The sequence below is a fragment of the Poecile atricapillus genome, chromosome 1, assembly GCF_030490865.1.
Source record: "Poecile atricapillus isolate bPoeAtr1 chromosome 1, bPoeAtr1.hap1, whole genome shotgun sequence".
In the NCBI taxonomy this organism is placed as follows: domain Eukaryota; kingdom Metazoa; phylum Chordata; class Aves; order Passeriformes; family Paridae; genus Poecile; species Poecile atricapillus.
This window is the reverse complement of record NC_081249.1, coordinates 130467451-130485019: the sequence shown is the minus strand read 5'-3', so window position 1 is coordinate 130485019 and position 17569 is coordinate 130467451. Positions and strand designations below refer to the sequence as shown.

General features: G+C 33.9%; 1 protein-coding gene across 1 annotated transcript in view; it reads right to left on the bottom strand.

Annotated features, from left to right (window-relative positions):
- GAS2 (growth arrest specific 2) overlaps positions 1-17569 on the bottom strand; it is a 96486-nt gene that overhangs the window by 36750 nt on the left and 42167 nt on the right. The window contains exons 5-7 of the mRNA XM_058856544.1: positions 16691-16754; positions 12057-12201; positions 9755-9862 (exon numbers count right to left, since the gene is read on the bottom strand). Of these exons, the coding sequence (XP_058712527.1) occupies positions 9755-9862; positions 12057-12201; positions 16691-16754 (317 nt within the window). The remainder of the gene's footprint in view (positions 1-9754; positions 9863-12056; positions 12202-16690; positions 16755-17569) is intronic.

The window sequence follows — 17569 nt, the reverse complement described above, 5'->3', positions numbered from 1 at the left end:
TGTCAGAGCAGTCTTACATCTGTTAGATCTCAATGAGATTTGTAAAACAAATTGTTAAAAAAAAGTAGTAAAAAAGTTTTAGAAATCTGAGTATTCATCATTTAAAAAATCAAAATACAAGGGAAAGTTTATTTGCATGTACAGCTAACCCCCCATGAAATACTTCATTACTAGAAGACAATCACAAAAAAAGCGTTTCTGGAAGTATGTTGAACTACGTCTTTTTCAGAAGGGGATAAATAATGGAAACTGCATATTCAGTTTTAACTCTAAATTCCATATTAGGATAGAAGTTTTATCCCTTGGCTTGTGTGGGCTACCTCTGACTTCAGGGTATTTCTAACAACTTGAACCCATCTCTAAGTTGGTACTTACTCTGCAGCATTCATGTGATAATGAATAAACTTTTCATCAAGGGAAAAATGCAGTAATAGTTTTCTTAATGTTCTTTTGCTAAAGAAGAGAAACTACACAGCAAACTTCAGTGAAAATTCATTATTTGATGCACAAAGCATATAAGTGGTCTTGGACTCAAACTTCTAATGTCAAGAAGAAAATAAACAAAATCAAAGAAAAGAAATTCAGGATCAAATGGTGACCTTTGTTGGGCATTTGTGATTTCTGCTGATTGAGGTGCTATGGAAGCATAATTCTGGTCCCATGTGAACAGGCGTGGTCACTTGATACAACTATTTCCCTTCGTGATATACAAGGAGGTGACCAGCTCAAGAAGCAGAAACAGTAACTAATACACACTAGTCTAGGATCATTCAGGTACCTGTGCAGAACTACTAAAACCTGTATTTTAATCTGTTTGTGTATTTTGATCATTAACTAAACTTTATATAGTTCTGCACAAATAGCTTCAAGGGCAAGTTGTCATTATATTAGAATAACATATATAATCAAATTTGAGTGCACTTAACCTTAAAACCTCTTTCCTTAATTCTACCTTAATGTAGGCAAGAATATTTGACAGTCATTTTTCTTTAATTATTTACAAATGGAATTTAAATTATGACCTAAAACCAGCTATTAATACTATCCTAAAGTTTTAAAAGCAAATTATATTTAAAAGGAATTTTTTTTATCTTGTAGTTAGACAAAAATCAAAAAATCTGCACTGAAAAAGCATTATTCAGTATAACCTAAGAGTATTATTTCTATGTTGCTGCAATATGAGAGAGATACACTGATTTTATCATGACTGTTTCCTAGGCTTTGGCTCGTAGACTAATAAATAATTAAAAGGATGTAGCTGTTATGGATGAAGGTTTCATTGTTTTATTCCTTTGCTGCCATGAGAGTTTCTTGTTAAATAATTCTTTTTACTTTTTGAAAGATAAATCTATTCCTACTGACTGACACAGATGTAGCTAAAGTTTTGTTTGGGTTTTTTTTTCTTTTAAAGTTGGAATATAACATCTCAAAATAGAATCTTAATAAATCAATGTAGAAAACATCCCCACAATTTATAACGAAGAATATATCAAATTGACAATTTTTTACATTTTTAATCTGAAAGATAAATAATATAAAATGCTATATAACTCTGTAGTTTAATTATCAATCCAATTCATCATCATAGAAAATAGAGAGGAATTTCTTGCTCCTCCCCACTGAATGGACCCTGGAGGTGAGATGAAGGCATCCCTCTGATTCTAAAAAAAACCAAACAAACCAAAACAACTTTTTAAGAGAATAAAAATCAAAAACAAAAATTCAACTTCCCCCACCTCTCTAGAAAGAGTGGGCATCCGACAACATCTGCTAGGAAAGACAAGATCCTCGTGGAACAGACTAGTTGATAAATTCTCTGCCATGCAAATCATGACTACTCTCATTAAAAAACAATGTTCTGTATTTCAACATGAGAAAGGATTTGGAAATATTTACTACTTCTCCTCTGGTCAGAACTAGAAGGTGTCACAGAGGACAAAGTCATCATTAAACACATGGGATAAAATCCTGCTGTGTTAATTTCTTGCAAAAAGTACTTTATGCCTTTACATGCATGTTGCGCAGTGAAGCTTAGTAGATACAGCTTTTGGTGAACAACACAAATGCTTAGAAAGTGTAACTGGATATAACAAGAGGAAAAAATTGCTTTCACACTGACAAGGGAATGACAGAGAAATAAAACATTTTTTTAAATGCACTCTAAGTTTCTCCTGTTATTTTAGAAATAGAAAGGTAAAACCACATAGTATTAAATATTTTAAAAGCCTACATACCATTTTTGTTAAATTGTGGCCAGAACTATTATTCCTGAGTCAAGATACAAAGCCCAACTGGAAATTCTCTCATGTAGGCTAAGATTTCTCTAAGAGTATTACACTAAAGCTAAGGAATATGACAATAGATAATCAATGCATTTTTATGCCTGAATCCTAAATGTCCAATGACAATCCCTTATAAACAGTGCAGAAGCTCTGGTTAATGGATGCCACCACATTTGCTCCTTTCTCCAGATGGCAGCATGAGTTATGCTTACAGTATAAAAGTATACTGTACACAATGTATATCATAAAGAATCAGGTGGGTTTTTTTCCTTTTCAATTAGCATTGTATAGTAATTATCTAAACCTACAGAGAATAATATTAACTTAAATTCACCCTAAAAAATATTTTAGCATTCTTCTACAAAAGACACATGTACTTACCTTGACTCTGTTAAATCTAATTCCCATTAGTCTCATATCTAGTCAAAGAAGTTTAAAGAAATGTAAAGCTCAGTGCCATCCTTTAACAGCAACACTACAAATAGCAGTATATTCATTTCTAAAGCATCAGGTTTACTAAAGTGTTTTCTAAATTGCAAGCACATGCTGCTGTCTCATCATTACTGTAGAATATATTATTGTCTACTAAATGTCAAATGGATTCCTAGAAAATGATTAATCTATTTAACAGAAACACAAGAAAATAACTGAGAGACAGGAAATACTTTCCCCCATTAAAATTTTCAGTATAAACTTATGGGACCCAATCCTTAGTTCTCAACAATACACTACAAATAAAGGTCATTCTGTTTTGAAAATTGTCTGTAGATTAATGGTGGACATGAGTAGCAGTCTATATATGCTCCTAGCTGTGGAGATGCTGGTCCAGTATGTTTTATATAAAGGAGTAAGGGAGGGGAAAAAAGGAGAGGAGGGGAATTATATAATTTGGTGTATTTTTATATTCTTGGTATTGAGGGAAAAAAAATCTAAAATAATGAGATCAGTAATACCTATTTTTCTAGCTTTGTACTTATCTTTACCTTTAAAGTATTGACAATTTTTTGTACAATTAATTACCACACAGATAACACTTCCAATGCTGGTGTGCAGTGTAATATTACCCTAGTTTATTCCTGCCAGAGAGGAAACTCAGGCACCTGAGGAATGTGTTGCTTTGCCAACTTTATCTGTTGCTATGAAAATCAGCTGAATTTTAGGGTGATGCTTTTAGACATAAAGCTTCAGAGTACTCTACCCTAGCCTCCTCCTCAGGAGAATTCTCTTTCTACTAATTTCAGGTAATGTAATATTCTTGTAACTTCAGTTCTAGAAGCCTAAATTATAAATACTATGACAGAAAATTACCACAGGTGTATTAGTCATTTCAAGAACTAGAATATTACATTTCTCGAAGATGCATTACACCCTAAAAAAAGCACAATATGATCTGCTAAAATTTTTTCTTATCTCCAATTGGATTTCTCATTGTACAATAATGCATTAATTTAATTCTGGGAATTAAAGAAGACATGGTATTTGATTGTCCACAGAAGGAGGTCACTGAGGCAAACAAGACTAAGCTAGCGAGGAAAACTGCAGAGTTATTGCACAGCCTGTCAGTTCCACTGAATCTGAATATTGCATCAAAGATATATTCTGTAAAAAAAATTTCCACCAAATATAACAAGAACTTGGGTGAAAGTAAAAAGGAATAACTTCAACAGTTTTCCAATAAATTCAGAGCTAATAATTTGACTTACAAAGGGATTTTTTGGTAAAGAAGTTTCTGATTAGTCCTTTCAAAGTTTTAGACACTAAATTAACATCAATGGCTGCACAAATGCAGTATGTTGGTGAAATAAGGTAGAAAATTAAATCAAGAGGGGAAAACAAATATGTATTTAATTTCTCATACTTTATGGATTTGGATAACTGTAACTTTTCTCTAAAAAATCTTTTTTCTGTTTCTCTGATTCTGCTTCATTTCTTCTGTATTTTTCTTTTTCTTCTTGGATTTCTCAGCTTTCTTTGGGCTGAATTCTTTTGGGATCCTCCCTCGTGGGGAGCCCTGCTTATCTCAGTTCTTATGATTTGAAGAACTCCCAAGTTCATTAGAATCTTGTTTTTCGTGTTTATTAAAAGGTCATCACAAAACTTGATAGGTCTTTCTAGGCTGCTTACACAAAGTTAATCTTTGTAATCTGGTACATTTCTTTCTTCTGATGGTACAAACAAGGCCTTGTGGCACACTTCATGTCTGATGCACAAAATGGCCCCGAAGTACGCAGTATTTTTATCTTTATACCTATTTTTACTCAATTAACAATAGACATGCATATTATTTTTCTTAATGACCCAATGACCCTTTACCTATGTGCTGCACTGCGGCATTTTTTGTTTAATCACTTACTCTTACTCAAAAACTTCTAGGAGAAGAACATGAAGAAGAAAGAAGAAGGGACAAGAGACAACACCCTAAATCCTCCATCTTGTCTCTTGTTCTCCAAACTAACCCAGTGACTTAAGAAAATTTTCTAATCTACACACACTTTTAACTTTTTCTATCTAATTTTAACATTTGTTTCCATGTATCACCATGCAAACATGCTCATGAATTTCATGTTATATGAAATTCAGTGTTTTTCTGGATCTTAAAACTAAGTATCAGAAACAAGGGCACACACTGTATCTCGACTCTAACAATAATCCTCAGTGAAAGTCAGTCAACTATTTAACTAGAAATGACAATTCTTCAAAGGACCAGATAGTGGAGCTCTAGCTACTTTTTTTTTCAGTGCAAAAACAGGAACAGAGTGAAGAGAGAGATGTCCATGGGCTTCTGGTTCCATAGAGGCACCTAGTCTCAAATAAGAAAAGCTGAAGGCAGGAAGGGGAAAAAATAAATAATAAAGGAAGAGTCAGGAGAGAAGGGGTAACTAAAAGAACAACCAAGCTGCAACTTAAGCTGAGGCAAGCAGGGTTCTGCCCAATGTCAACAGATTAACAATGGAGTATAGAATAAAACAGATTTCCTGACAGTTTTATAGGCAACACTCAACTCCAGCCACTCCACTGACACGTTCAGTATCACTGTTTGCCCAAGAATTTTTGAGTCTTGTGGAATGAATTTTACTGCCCCTGAGAAGGTTGAGAAGAATTCCACCTTCAGTAGCACCAGACTGAAATGTCATCTATTCTGTGATTGCAAAGCTATTGGAGAGGAATTGGCACAGAGTAAAGATGTGTCCAGCTGAAAGATCTCCAAAACCTTTTATCTGGGTATAAACCAGGGCTGGACTTCAGACATGCCTTTCCCCAGGTGTTTTGCAGTCTCAAGTTGAGAATTACTGTAGTTGTCTACAAACACAAGAAGGCTGAGATTAGAAACCCAAAGAGACGAATGACTGTTGCTGCCCTGAGGCCCAAGTTGTTTTCAGAATTCACAAGTTCCCAGGCTTCCCACTATATCTCCTTTGGAGTTAGGTTAATTAAAACTCCTGATCTGCCCATGATTTTGATGTTTTAAACACCCTGAAAAGTTATTTCTTATGGATAAAACTTAGGAAAGGCTTTTCATTACTAAAAACAAACTCTTTTGCAGATTGGAAGTGAAGAGGCCTGGGAAAAGCAGAACTGTAAAAATCTTTGGAATAAGGAAGACAATAAAAGCTAGGAAGATGATGCTGAAGGAAAAACAAAAGACAGAAGCACACCAAGCAAAAGCTGTGAGTAAACTTTTGCATTTGAATTGGAAAGGCAGAACAAAGCATTTGAGTCTTGTGATCTGTATAATCAATCTGCTTTCTATTTCTCCTTATTTCCAGTTCTTATATAGTATATGGTACATCATCCTTATCTGGATGGTTTGGAGTAAAATATACTTATGTATTTATACACAAGTAAATTTTTCTCACCAGAAAGAGGCAATAGTGCATACTAGACTGTCTGCAGAGTGATTTTTCTATATATTCTATTCTATATATTACACATATATTGTGTTAGTGAATCTGAAAAGAAAGTTTCTACACAGGTTATGTAGCAGTAAAGAACATTCCTTTCCTGGGATTTAGAAGAAAGTATTAAATAAACATTTTATTATTACTATAGCAAAATAATGTTACATGAGCATTTAAGAGCAATCACATACTTATCAACTGGTCTGCAAGATAAAGAAAATCTATATGTCACAGGAAAAATCAGAAGCTTTACAACCAGGACCCATTATATCATCTAATGTGACTCCAGTTGCACTAAAGATAATTTCCCAACAATTTGAATGTTATCATGGATATGGACCAAAACGACAGATCTTTCTGAGAGACACTGGTTAGTTTGTGCAAAATCTTCATACTAATGCATACACAATGCAACATGAGGTAACTTGAAAACATAATTCTTGTCACTGAAACTGTTAAAAAAGTACTTTTTTAAAGGTATGACTGACATTTCTTACTATAAAAATCTCTCTTAATAACTACTTTGCTGCCTTCTGCAAGAAGCAAGCACTTCAAACTCTGTGACTCTTTTTCCTAATTTGTAAACCAAGCATTTGTACAAGTTTCCATGACCTGTTATTCCTTATTTTTAAAAACAGACTTACTCAGTTCCATTTTGAAAGACTAAAGCATAATGGTAGGATGGTAGGAGAGTGAAAAGGCAAATGATTTGTTGTATGTTGCACACATCTCACTAATTGTAAACCAATTACAAGTTTTAAATAAGATGGTCATTTATTTCAAATTATTAATATTATCCTTTACTATAAAACATGTCATCCATCTTTTCTGTGTAAGTGGAATTTAGAAACATTCCTATTTGGAAGGAAGGAAAGAAAGACAATCTACAAGCAGATATATTTTTATTGAAAAAAAATATTTAGCATCTAAGCTAAATGTTAATCATATGTTAATCATATTCAGTTTATGCATTATGGAACCACTTCATGCATAAAAACCTGCTTTTGGGGCATGCAATTTTATCAGGAGATTTAAGTCTCTGAATGTTTTAATGAAGTTTAATAATTTCCTTTAATTCACGTATTTAAAATTTCTATTAGGAATTTAAATATTTTCCAATGTTAAAAAATTTTAATTGGACCATTACCCCTGCGCTTTTTGCTACATATTCCAAAGGATTTCCTTTCCTTAGAATTACTTTAAATTGAGACGTGTTTCTGTGATTTTTTTGCATGAAATCTATGCTCTGCCATGTTTTACTTTACTTTGCTGTTCCTTCTTCACTTATGTCATATATAGACATAAATTAATAAAAAGAGGAACTGGGGACACTTTCTCCTCTGGTTTGTATGTTGGTTTTGGGTTTTTTCCCTAACAGAATTGCAGAACTAGAAAAATAATTACAGATATTATATATTAATTTTATATTATTAAATAAGTTCTGAAAAAATAATCTTAACAATCAATTAATAGGTTTTAACTCCTACCACATGGCATACTTGTAGCATCACTGAAATGACAGAGGTTTTAAATTCTATAGTGGTTACTGGAAAAAGCTAATAGGCTAATACAGTAGTGGATATACTAAGACATCTTAAAACAACAAAAGAGTTGATCTCAATTCAACTGGAACACACTGGGCTGTAAAAATGGCATGTACTTGACTGTGTCATGCTGTGTAAAGAATATACAGCATAGGAGAAACTACCTCAGTGCCATCAAACAGGGTGTCAAATACCAGTAAAATTAAAAATCAGCTACACATCTTCAATGTGCTTTTTCACAAGTGTCCAAAGGATTCCAAAGAAAGGCTAAGAAATCTAGTTATATACACATGAACATGTAGACTGAAGAGTAAAAACTCACTGTGATCCAGTGAAGTGCTCCGAAATGAAGTTCAAACTAACCTAAACCAAAAGACAACTGACTTCTAAAACCTAGGAACATGAACTTATTCCCACTGAAACGCATGGCAAGTTTCCACAGATACGAGTTTTCTAGGAATGGTCTTTAATACTGCTGTTTAATACCTAATCTATATTACTGTTATTTTTTTTCAAAATTCAACATGGAATGCAGAAGTGTGATATGAAAAGGATGTTTTGTTTGCAAATTTGGAATGAAATGTGGCTTGGACTAGACTGCATAACTAAAAAAAACAGCAAAAGGAAATTTGACACTCACTATTTTCGCAGAATTCAAGTTTCTTAAAACTAAAAGATTAAAAAAATTTTGATACTGTTTTTAAAATGAAAACTAAAAGGTAAAAACGTAGATGTTAAACTGTGCCAGATTTCTGAGGTCTTTGGTTAATAACCATTACCTTTTTCAAAGTGGTTTGAAACTAGTAATAAAGCTATTACCTAAATATACTGCAGAATTTAAAGAAAAGTCTCACTGGCTACAAACCAGAAAAGCTATTAATCCTTTATACTAGCATGTTAAATCTCAAACTATCTGTGAGATTTAACAAATCCCTTATTTCTTCTTCTTTATGACCTATAACTGAATTCATTAGGAGTTCTTAATACTTATTCAGCACAGTACTTATACATGTTCCCAACTTACCACTCCTGAGAAAACCCAAATCCTTACCTGGCTTCATTGACTTCACTGTAAGTTAAATTAAGCAGAAATTTATGAATGAATAAGCACTCTGGTATTTTGTTGAACTTGACTTCTGCAGATAAGAAGGAGTCCCTCTGACTTCTTCTGTTTACAAGTTCTCAGTTTTATCAGGTCACAGTTATGTGTCTTTAGCAAAATAGGGATAACAGTTATTTGAGAGCAAGACCCATCATTTTGTCAAGTCAATATTCAAGAGTTGTACATGTGGAGAGGAAGATGGAGAGTAGTATGAATCAGATTCTTAACATACAACTACATAATAAGATTAGCATATTTTCAATTATTATTACCATAGACATATATAAAGAAGATTAAGTGGATCAGAAGAATTAAGCTTTGAAAGTATAGATGCGATAAATTCAGCCATATAATATTAGCAAATATTGATACTGATTAACTTTGTGCTATGGGAGTTAATACTCTACAAACAAAGTCTGAAATACAGCTCTGGGCTTGGAAATATCTGTTAATCAAATTTAGTACCATGGATCTTAATGGTTTGCTCATGCTGCTTTACCAATGTATCTTAGTCATGACCAGGCAATTCAATGATCATGAAGCCTCTGATCTGTTTCCTGACCTGTTAAACAATATCAGTCAAAACAGAGTAGAAGAAAATTTGTTTTAATGCAGTGGATATTCTTTCAAGACAAACTGAGAATCACCAGGTCCATTTCTGAAGACTTTTCTTTTGGTTGCAATTGATTCAAGAGAGAGCAAATTCAATGACATAAAGTCAGAAGGATATTTATCACATACTAGTAATTCCTTGAGTCAGTTGACACACCGTAGGTTATTTATTCTCCAGTTGTGTCATAAAATGAGTCAGTTCTGGTTAACCAGAAAATATTTTTTCCTGTTAATCAGTGAAGTAATTTTCAAAGTGGAAGGTAGCAGTGAAGTAAAAACAAAGTAAAAATAAAAAAGTGAAAATAAAATCTTTACCCTTATAAAAAGGATCTTCTCTCCAACTCTGTATCTTCCCTGTGAAAGACGTTCCACACAGAACTTATTAGGGCATTTACACGGTGGATCTTCAGAAATATGTTTAACCTATAAAACAAGACGTTATTAATAGGAACTGTTTAAAAGAGCATGGATAGCAAAACATTCAGTAAGACACTTGTCATAATGTATAATTTAAGTCTTAATTGATGGTTTTTTTCTTGGTTTTCTTAACATTTCTGTAACCCCAGAAAGCACCCTATGGTGCTTCCAATAGCAATGATTTAGTAGCTGAGTTAAAAATGTCCCACAGTTCAGTATCAAATTTGCACTCTTTGTCTGAAGTCAAGCAGTTTGTTACATGGAATTTAGCATCAAACTTTTGTAAATGTATTCTCAGTATTTTATGATGAATCAGCTCAAAGTGCTAATACAGCTAACAGGCAAAATGAAGATATCATAAGATGCATCCTGCCTTCTAAATATATATAAATATAGAGATATCTTCCTTACCAGTTAGAGGCCCTGCCTCTTTAAAATTGTACACTGACACCTTAGAAAAAAGCATATAGAAAATACTGTATCGTGTATGCTACATGATTAAAAATTCATGCCAAGACACTCCACAGTAGTTTCAACTGCACTTATGATCTTCTTGTTAGGGCTAGTTCAATCAAAGTTAATTTAAAGGTATCTCAAGCGCACTATCATTGCCAAACCTAACTACATAGCCCCAAAAATAAGGGCTGAGATAAAACAGATGAAAACCAATTTCCTGCTTGTTATTAGCTGCATCAGCTTGACTTCAGCCTCCTTGGTCTGGCATGCGCTACCAGAGGCAGTGATGTTTAGTAGAAGTATATTTTGTACTTTTCAGTGATCGGAAAGGAGCAAAGGCATCAATATCAGAAAAGCAGATCTGGATGTGAAACTCTTACTTGACATTCAAATTGCACTTCTGCATAGGAACAGCAAGAATAAGTGCAGCATCTTCATACACTTTGATTTTCTTGGACAAAGTACGTACTTAGTATGTCAACATCTAACAGTGCAAAATTCCAGAGGAACTTGTAGATTTTGTCCACTTCAAACAATATTCCAAAGACATTTTCATATCCAGTTTGCAAACCAAGGCCTGTAAAAATGGTCTAAAGCCCAGGAAAGGATATCTTCAGAATAGCTAACAAATTAAAGTCTTAAAAAACAAATAAATCTATAAGTCTACAGATGTTTAAAATAAACTAAGATGCTAAACTCAGGCTTTTGTGTCTGGACTATATGAGCAACTGTTATTTTATGGTGTGAATGTCTGGGGCAGTGCAGGTCAGGAATCTAGCTGGATTAATTCCATTCTGTTTCTATCCATACTGCTTTCTAAATTAAAGGGGGTGGTTAGAGAAAACCTACACACTCTCTGTTCAATTCCTACATGATACGCAGTCATCAGCCTCCTTCTACACATAACTGTTCTTTCTCAATTCTGTTTAACACAAGTGCTTTTGCAAAGTTGAGGAAGAAATACAAACCAGAAAATTTTAAATGTAATTATATGCATCAAATAAAAAAAGTGTTTCAATAAAAAGAATGAACATTATATTCCATCTGCTGTTTGTAACAGGAAAGTGGCACATGGATTTTTCAAGAAGTGCTTTGTAACTCCCAGGTGGCACATCTACCTTTCAATGTAGTAGTTACTATGGTAACTGCTTCTTTTTACAGGCTAGCTTTGTACTTTCCCAGTTTAACCTCTTCATGGTCTCAAAATGTGTCCTTTTCATTTCATTCCAGCTATTTCAAATGAACCCCTATGGGTTCACACCAGAAACATGAACACTCAGTATGCTGCAACAAGTTTAATGAAATTTAAAGCAAGATTCTAACAATGAGGATAACAATGCTTGTTTTTTTAATATGTGAGAACCAAGCAGAACAGCATAAAAATTAGGCTGAAACATCTTAGAGGTGTTTGTTAACATTCAGTACAAGGCAGTATGAGCCAAATTGTGTTCTGACTCAGTCCTTCCTCAGACAAAGCACCAAGTGGGAGTTGGTGAAGGAGTAGAAGAGTAGTAAGAAGGGAATGTGGTCCTAAGCACAAAGCTAGGCTAACTGCAGAGCTCCTACACAGACATTTTTTTCCCAAGCTTCACACATAAATAATTGTGGTCAATAAACAAATAACTCTATAAGTCTACAAATGTTTAAAATAAAGTAAGATGTTAAACTCAGGCTTGTGTGTGTTTTGCATGTAAGTGCATATGAGAATCAATAAGATAGGAAGAAGCTTCCTCCCACAACTTACAGCATCATCCAACAGTTTTCCTGTGCTTTTTTTCCCAGGAGACTTTGTGGGTGATGGTGAAGGAGATGGAAGGGGAGCTGAAAGTGTTTCCTCTTGTTCAATCTCTTTTTCCAATTTTATTAATCCAGGAGGTTCCACCCCAAATCTTTTGGAAACATGCAAATAATAAATTACTAGTCCATATAAAGTATTATGTATTTTAAAACAATACAGTGGAAAGAATTTCTACTTTGTATGCAGTAACAGAATGATACATGCATTAACAAACATGTATAAAATACACCAAATATTACCGCCATAATTTCAAATTAATAGAAAAAAATTATTTAGATGCAGTCTCTAAGTTAATCAAATTTACAGGAAATACAGGTATTTTTTCAGCTTCTCTGTCTGATATCATATATGTTGGTGAATAATTTATGAACAACACTAGACCTCAAAAATTACAATACCATGCAGGACAGAGTCAAGTTCAGTACATTTGTGCTTTATTTTATTTTTTTCTTTCCAAACAGCAACTTTTCAGATTACTTGACAACTTATATTTTGTGTTAGTATTTTTCAAAGAAATTGAAATTAAAAAGGATTAAGGGTTTTCCTGGTCTCAGTTACTGTACTGAATTTATAGATAAGTAAACTGAGAAATGGCCACTACTCGTCGGAAGTGGTTAGTGTTTTTACTAATTGATTTTTGGCAGCCAGTCTTCAGATCTCTGTTTACAGTGGCAACACACTTATAGCTCCAGCTAAAACAAAATACATGCAAGTTCAGCATGGATAAACTCAAAACAGAGCACTTGAAGAGCAAGGTTGTTTGTGAAAGATCTTTTGAAAGCTTTATGACAAGTGACTGAGTCACTATCTCACAGCAGGCATCAGAGCTTGGACAGAAGTCAGAAGTCTAAAAGCGGATCCCATTTTCCTAATTACTGATAATTCCCTTCTAGTTTTTTGGGGTTTTTTTATCTGCCAACAATGAACAAATCCCAGAAAAAGACACAGAGTGCCTTTTTCACAGAATCACAGAATAACTTCAGTTTGGAAAAGTTATCATGCCATGTAGACTTCTCATAGCAAATTACTTGCACATATGAAATCATATTTACTTCTGTAGCAGAAAGTCCATAATCCAGATGCAGAACTATACTGACTTATCTAGTTAAAGATCTGGACACTAAAATACTAAGCAGTAACAAATATATATCATGAAAATTTAAGCTAAATACCATAATTATCTTAGAAGAGTACAGAGAAAAGACACAAGTGCATATACTAGGCTTTTGCATTTTTCTGATAACATTTAATTTAGTCATACTGCTGCCTAGTAAATTAATAGAAACCAAACCAAGAACAAAATTTGTGCTTGTAAAGGCTTCTAACTGGTGCAGTCTGCCTAATGAAAAGCCAGCCAACACTGAAGCAAGCACTTACATACAATCTATTGACTTCCTGTCTGTCTGCAGATGCTGACAGGAAGTAAATAATTTAATTCCCACTGGGCTCTAAGCCTACTCCTGCATACAGCCTTACTCATCAAATAAAACTCTTCCACTGTAAGAAATGTTGCTTCTTTGCTTCTACTGCTTTTCATAGTTTCTACATTTTGTGCTTGTGACAGATTTTTAAAGTTGCCTGTACTTCCAGTGTTGTGAATTCCTCTGATGAAAAGTTGAAAAATTAACTCAACAAACACGGACACACACGAGCACACACACACACACACAGGCGCACACACACATTTTCCACATGCTAGAAAGCTGAAATTGTAAAAACCACATATTTTCTGAGAGAGGTAGAGGTGAAAATTCTGGGAAGATACGCTGAGCATTTTCTTTTCTGCTCCTTTCTAGCCTGGTTTTTCACAACTACATGTGAAGCAGCATTGGACTGTAACATGATCTCTGTTGGACTTAGAGCACAACTTTCCATTTTTATCAAGGTAAAATTGAATACAATAGCAGAAAGACCTTGATATTGCTCAACAGTAATTCCAAAAGACCTGTAAGGGTCATTTAACCCCGCAGAGTTTAACAGTAACCCAAGAACTTCGTTCTTTGTGAAAAAGTATAATTTAGCTGTTTTTCATTGTATAATCCCTGACTTTCAAATACTTAGGGACAATGTTCGACCTGTGCAATACTGCAATAGTCCTGTGCATTGTCAGTGGTCAATTCCACCCTGTAAGACACTTCCCTCTCTCATAAATCTCACTGTATCAATGTAACATCTACCAGTGACAAAAGGAAGTTTTGCAGATGATCTCAGAACTTTGTTTTCATGAAAAACTGAAATTCAGGATAATTTATCAGGCAACTGTACTCTTATTAATATCTTTGAATTGCTACTCTTTGAATTAAGTGGTCACACTGGTTTCCCACTCACTGTGCAGTCCATCCATCAAGATCATATGTTCCTAATTTGTCTAAGAGGACACTGAGATAAAAAGCATTACTAAAGCAAAGGTAAATTAACACCTGTCTCCCCTCCTCCACAGAGTATCTGTTGAATACAAGTTCAAGTTCAGCAGAACAGAGTTCAATTTAACTCTTCCTCAAGCAATCCTCATTCTTCCTCACTTGTGCCTCAATCACAAGTCTATTTGCATTAAATGAAAAGCTTAGGTTGACTTACAGGAATTACAGACCCTGAAGACAAACAGTAATCTAGCTGGGCAATGTACCAAAAGCTGAGTTCTTGTGATGAATAAGCCACTTTGAACGTATCTTTCTGCTTCTAAAATTACTCAGTCTCTCTTACTCTTTTTGTTCTTTAAAAACAGACTGAGGCACTTTTTCAAAGATCTCTTCAACTCCTGTTCTGGAAAGCAGATCCCTAAGACTGCCAACAGACCTGGTTTGCTTTACAAAGCATACATCTGACTTTTCTCTTGTTTAAAGCAGCACAGCAACATCACTTTAATGTGGTCTTTCCTACACTTAATGAAAGTAACTATAATTTTTTTCCCATACAGCTCTAGCTTACCACAGCTCAGGCAAAATAGACGTCATATATTTGGTTTTCAATTGTATTAACCTGACATTCCACTTCAGTTTTTGTGTACCTTGGAAGTGTACAAGATTATAAATGGGAGTTTGTTTTTGAAGAGATACTAGAGCAGGGAAAAGTAGACAGACATGTCATCTGACCCCTAAGCTATAAATAAAATTAAAATAAAGAAACATAAATACAGAAACAGAAACACAATATATAAAATAATCATTAATGATATATGGTAATATTCATGTATTAGAAATAAAAAATAAAATGCAAATATTTAAGGGAAAAGGGATAGATATGCATAATAAATGAAAACGTGGCTTATTTACTTGTTCAGTACTTTTCATGTCTGGAATAGAAAGCATCTGAGGCATGGAAGCTTAAGACAAATATAAAGAATAAGATTGTATTTTCATTCTCTTGTAGATCTATTGAGACATCAAATCTCACTGCAAAATGAGATTAATCTAACTCAACCAACTTTAGCAGAATCCAGCACTGCCTAATGACAAACATGCATTACTGGAGGAAGTTGGGTACTATAAATTCACCAGCTAGGGCAGATACACCTGATAGTTATGCCCCAGGCATAGGGTCTTTGTAGGTCTATCTCCACACTGGTCTTGAAAGCACAGTTGGTTTGCTCCGGTAAATTAAGATTCATTAAAATTAATCTCATTATGCACCTGCAGATCAAAATACTTTCTTCTCTGTGGGAAGTTAAAACAATTCACCATTTGAACCAAAGTTCTAGAGATAACAAAATAATTGAAAACCTGAAATCACTATTTTTTTGGTCATTGCTGTTCCTATACAAGCTTACACCGAGAGCATGGGTTTTTCTGAAACTTGACCATTAGACAAATTTCTGATTTTCCATGTGAGTTCATTCACAAAATATGAATACACATGATAGAATTTTAAAACAGTCAATACTAGTTCTTAAATTAGGAATAAACAGGGGTCTCTTTCACCTCAGTTGTTACCACAAGGAATTCTTCTGAAATCAATGAAACTATCTGAATAGCAAGACACTCCAATTTGACACACATCGATGAATTCAACCACAATTTACATGCAAGACTGGGCAGTAGTGCTGCTGCTCATGTATTTTTTAGTAAGTCTTACACATTATGCTGGTTAAATTTGCATTTGTAAAAAGGGGGGAAATCACATTCTAGCTACTATAATTTTGATTGTTTAGCGAAAGTCTTTGTCTTGATATCAAAGATAACATTACAATGTACTGATGGTCCAGAACAGCTAGAATCAGATTTAGGTCATGTGAAGATAAACTTATTACCAGAAAACTTAATTAAATTGCAGTTGTTTATAGAGAGATCTGACTTTGGAAGGAGAAACGTCTTAAAGTTTTATAGAAAAAAGAAATTTCTCAAACCCTTCTTTTCTTAATACAAGGACAGCCAACAAATTTCTTCATTGAGGTACAGAGATTTTGTAATATTTGTTAACAACTGCCCTCAAGAGTGACATCAAGACAAACTTCTATTTGAACTCAATAAGCACAAAAGTTAGCTTGAGATGTACTGATTTAATACGGCTGTCAATAGCCCTGCAGTCAAGAATGCAAGTATTTAATCAGTCTTTAAATATTTTTTACCTCTAAATATATTTACCTTGCTGCAATTCTTCCAAGTTCCAGCAAACAAAGGCACACTTCTCTTGGCTGCTTGTGAAGTACTAGAAAAGCAAAATGAAGATGGAAAACATTGATAAATAAAAGCTATTTTAAAGATCTTAGTGATGGAATGGAACCTAATCATCAACATCTGTAACTCCTGACTCTGAAAAAAGATTGTTTTCTTTGGCTTGCAGTAGAGTTTTACTGGAATAAAAAGGATGGGATTGATGAGTGGTTCTCAGAGTTCATACAGTTCAGAAGTTTAGTTATCTAAATCACTGAATAACTATCTGAGGTAATTGGTAATCTGCAAGCAGTTCATAACTAAATATAATCAAGAGATCTGTCACAACACTTTACTTAGTAGAAAGTCAAAAATAATAACATTAGAGTGATACTTTTCTTTCTACAAACTAAGAGAATTCATATCCTTTAGATCACTATTTTTCTTAGCCAATTTAAATTTAAAAAATAACAAAGTTGCATTAACAAGGATATACCTCACTACAAATTAGGTCCTGAATTTTTTTCACATCTACTCTTAAAGTAAACATGAAATTAGAATACTTTAGGAATCAATTCTTCACAGCATAAAAATCCCAAACAGACAAAAAGTTTATTCTTTACACATATATATAATGCAAGTCTGCATGCCTAGATTCCACATAGAATAGTTTTTTTTATTATTCAGAAGTAGATGTGATACAGCATGATCTTCTCATTATTGTGAGAGACTGAAATGTTAGGGGTTAATGTCCCAATCATCCATTTGTAAAAGCAGCAGGTGAAATAGTGCTTTGCTGAGGCCAGGTTTGCACTCTCTATTGGAAGGAGAGGGGAAGAGTTTTTGGTGTGTGGTGATCAAATATCTCAA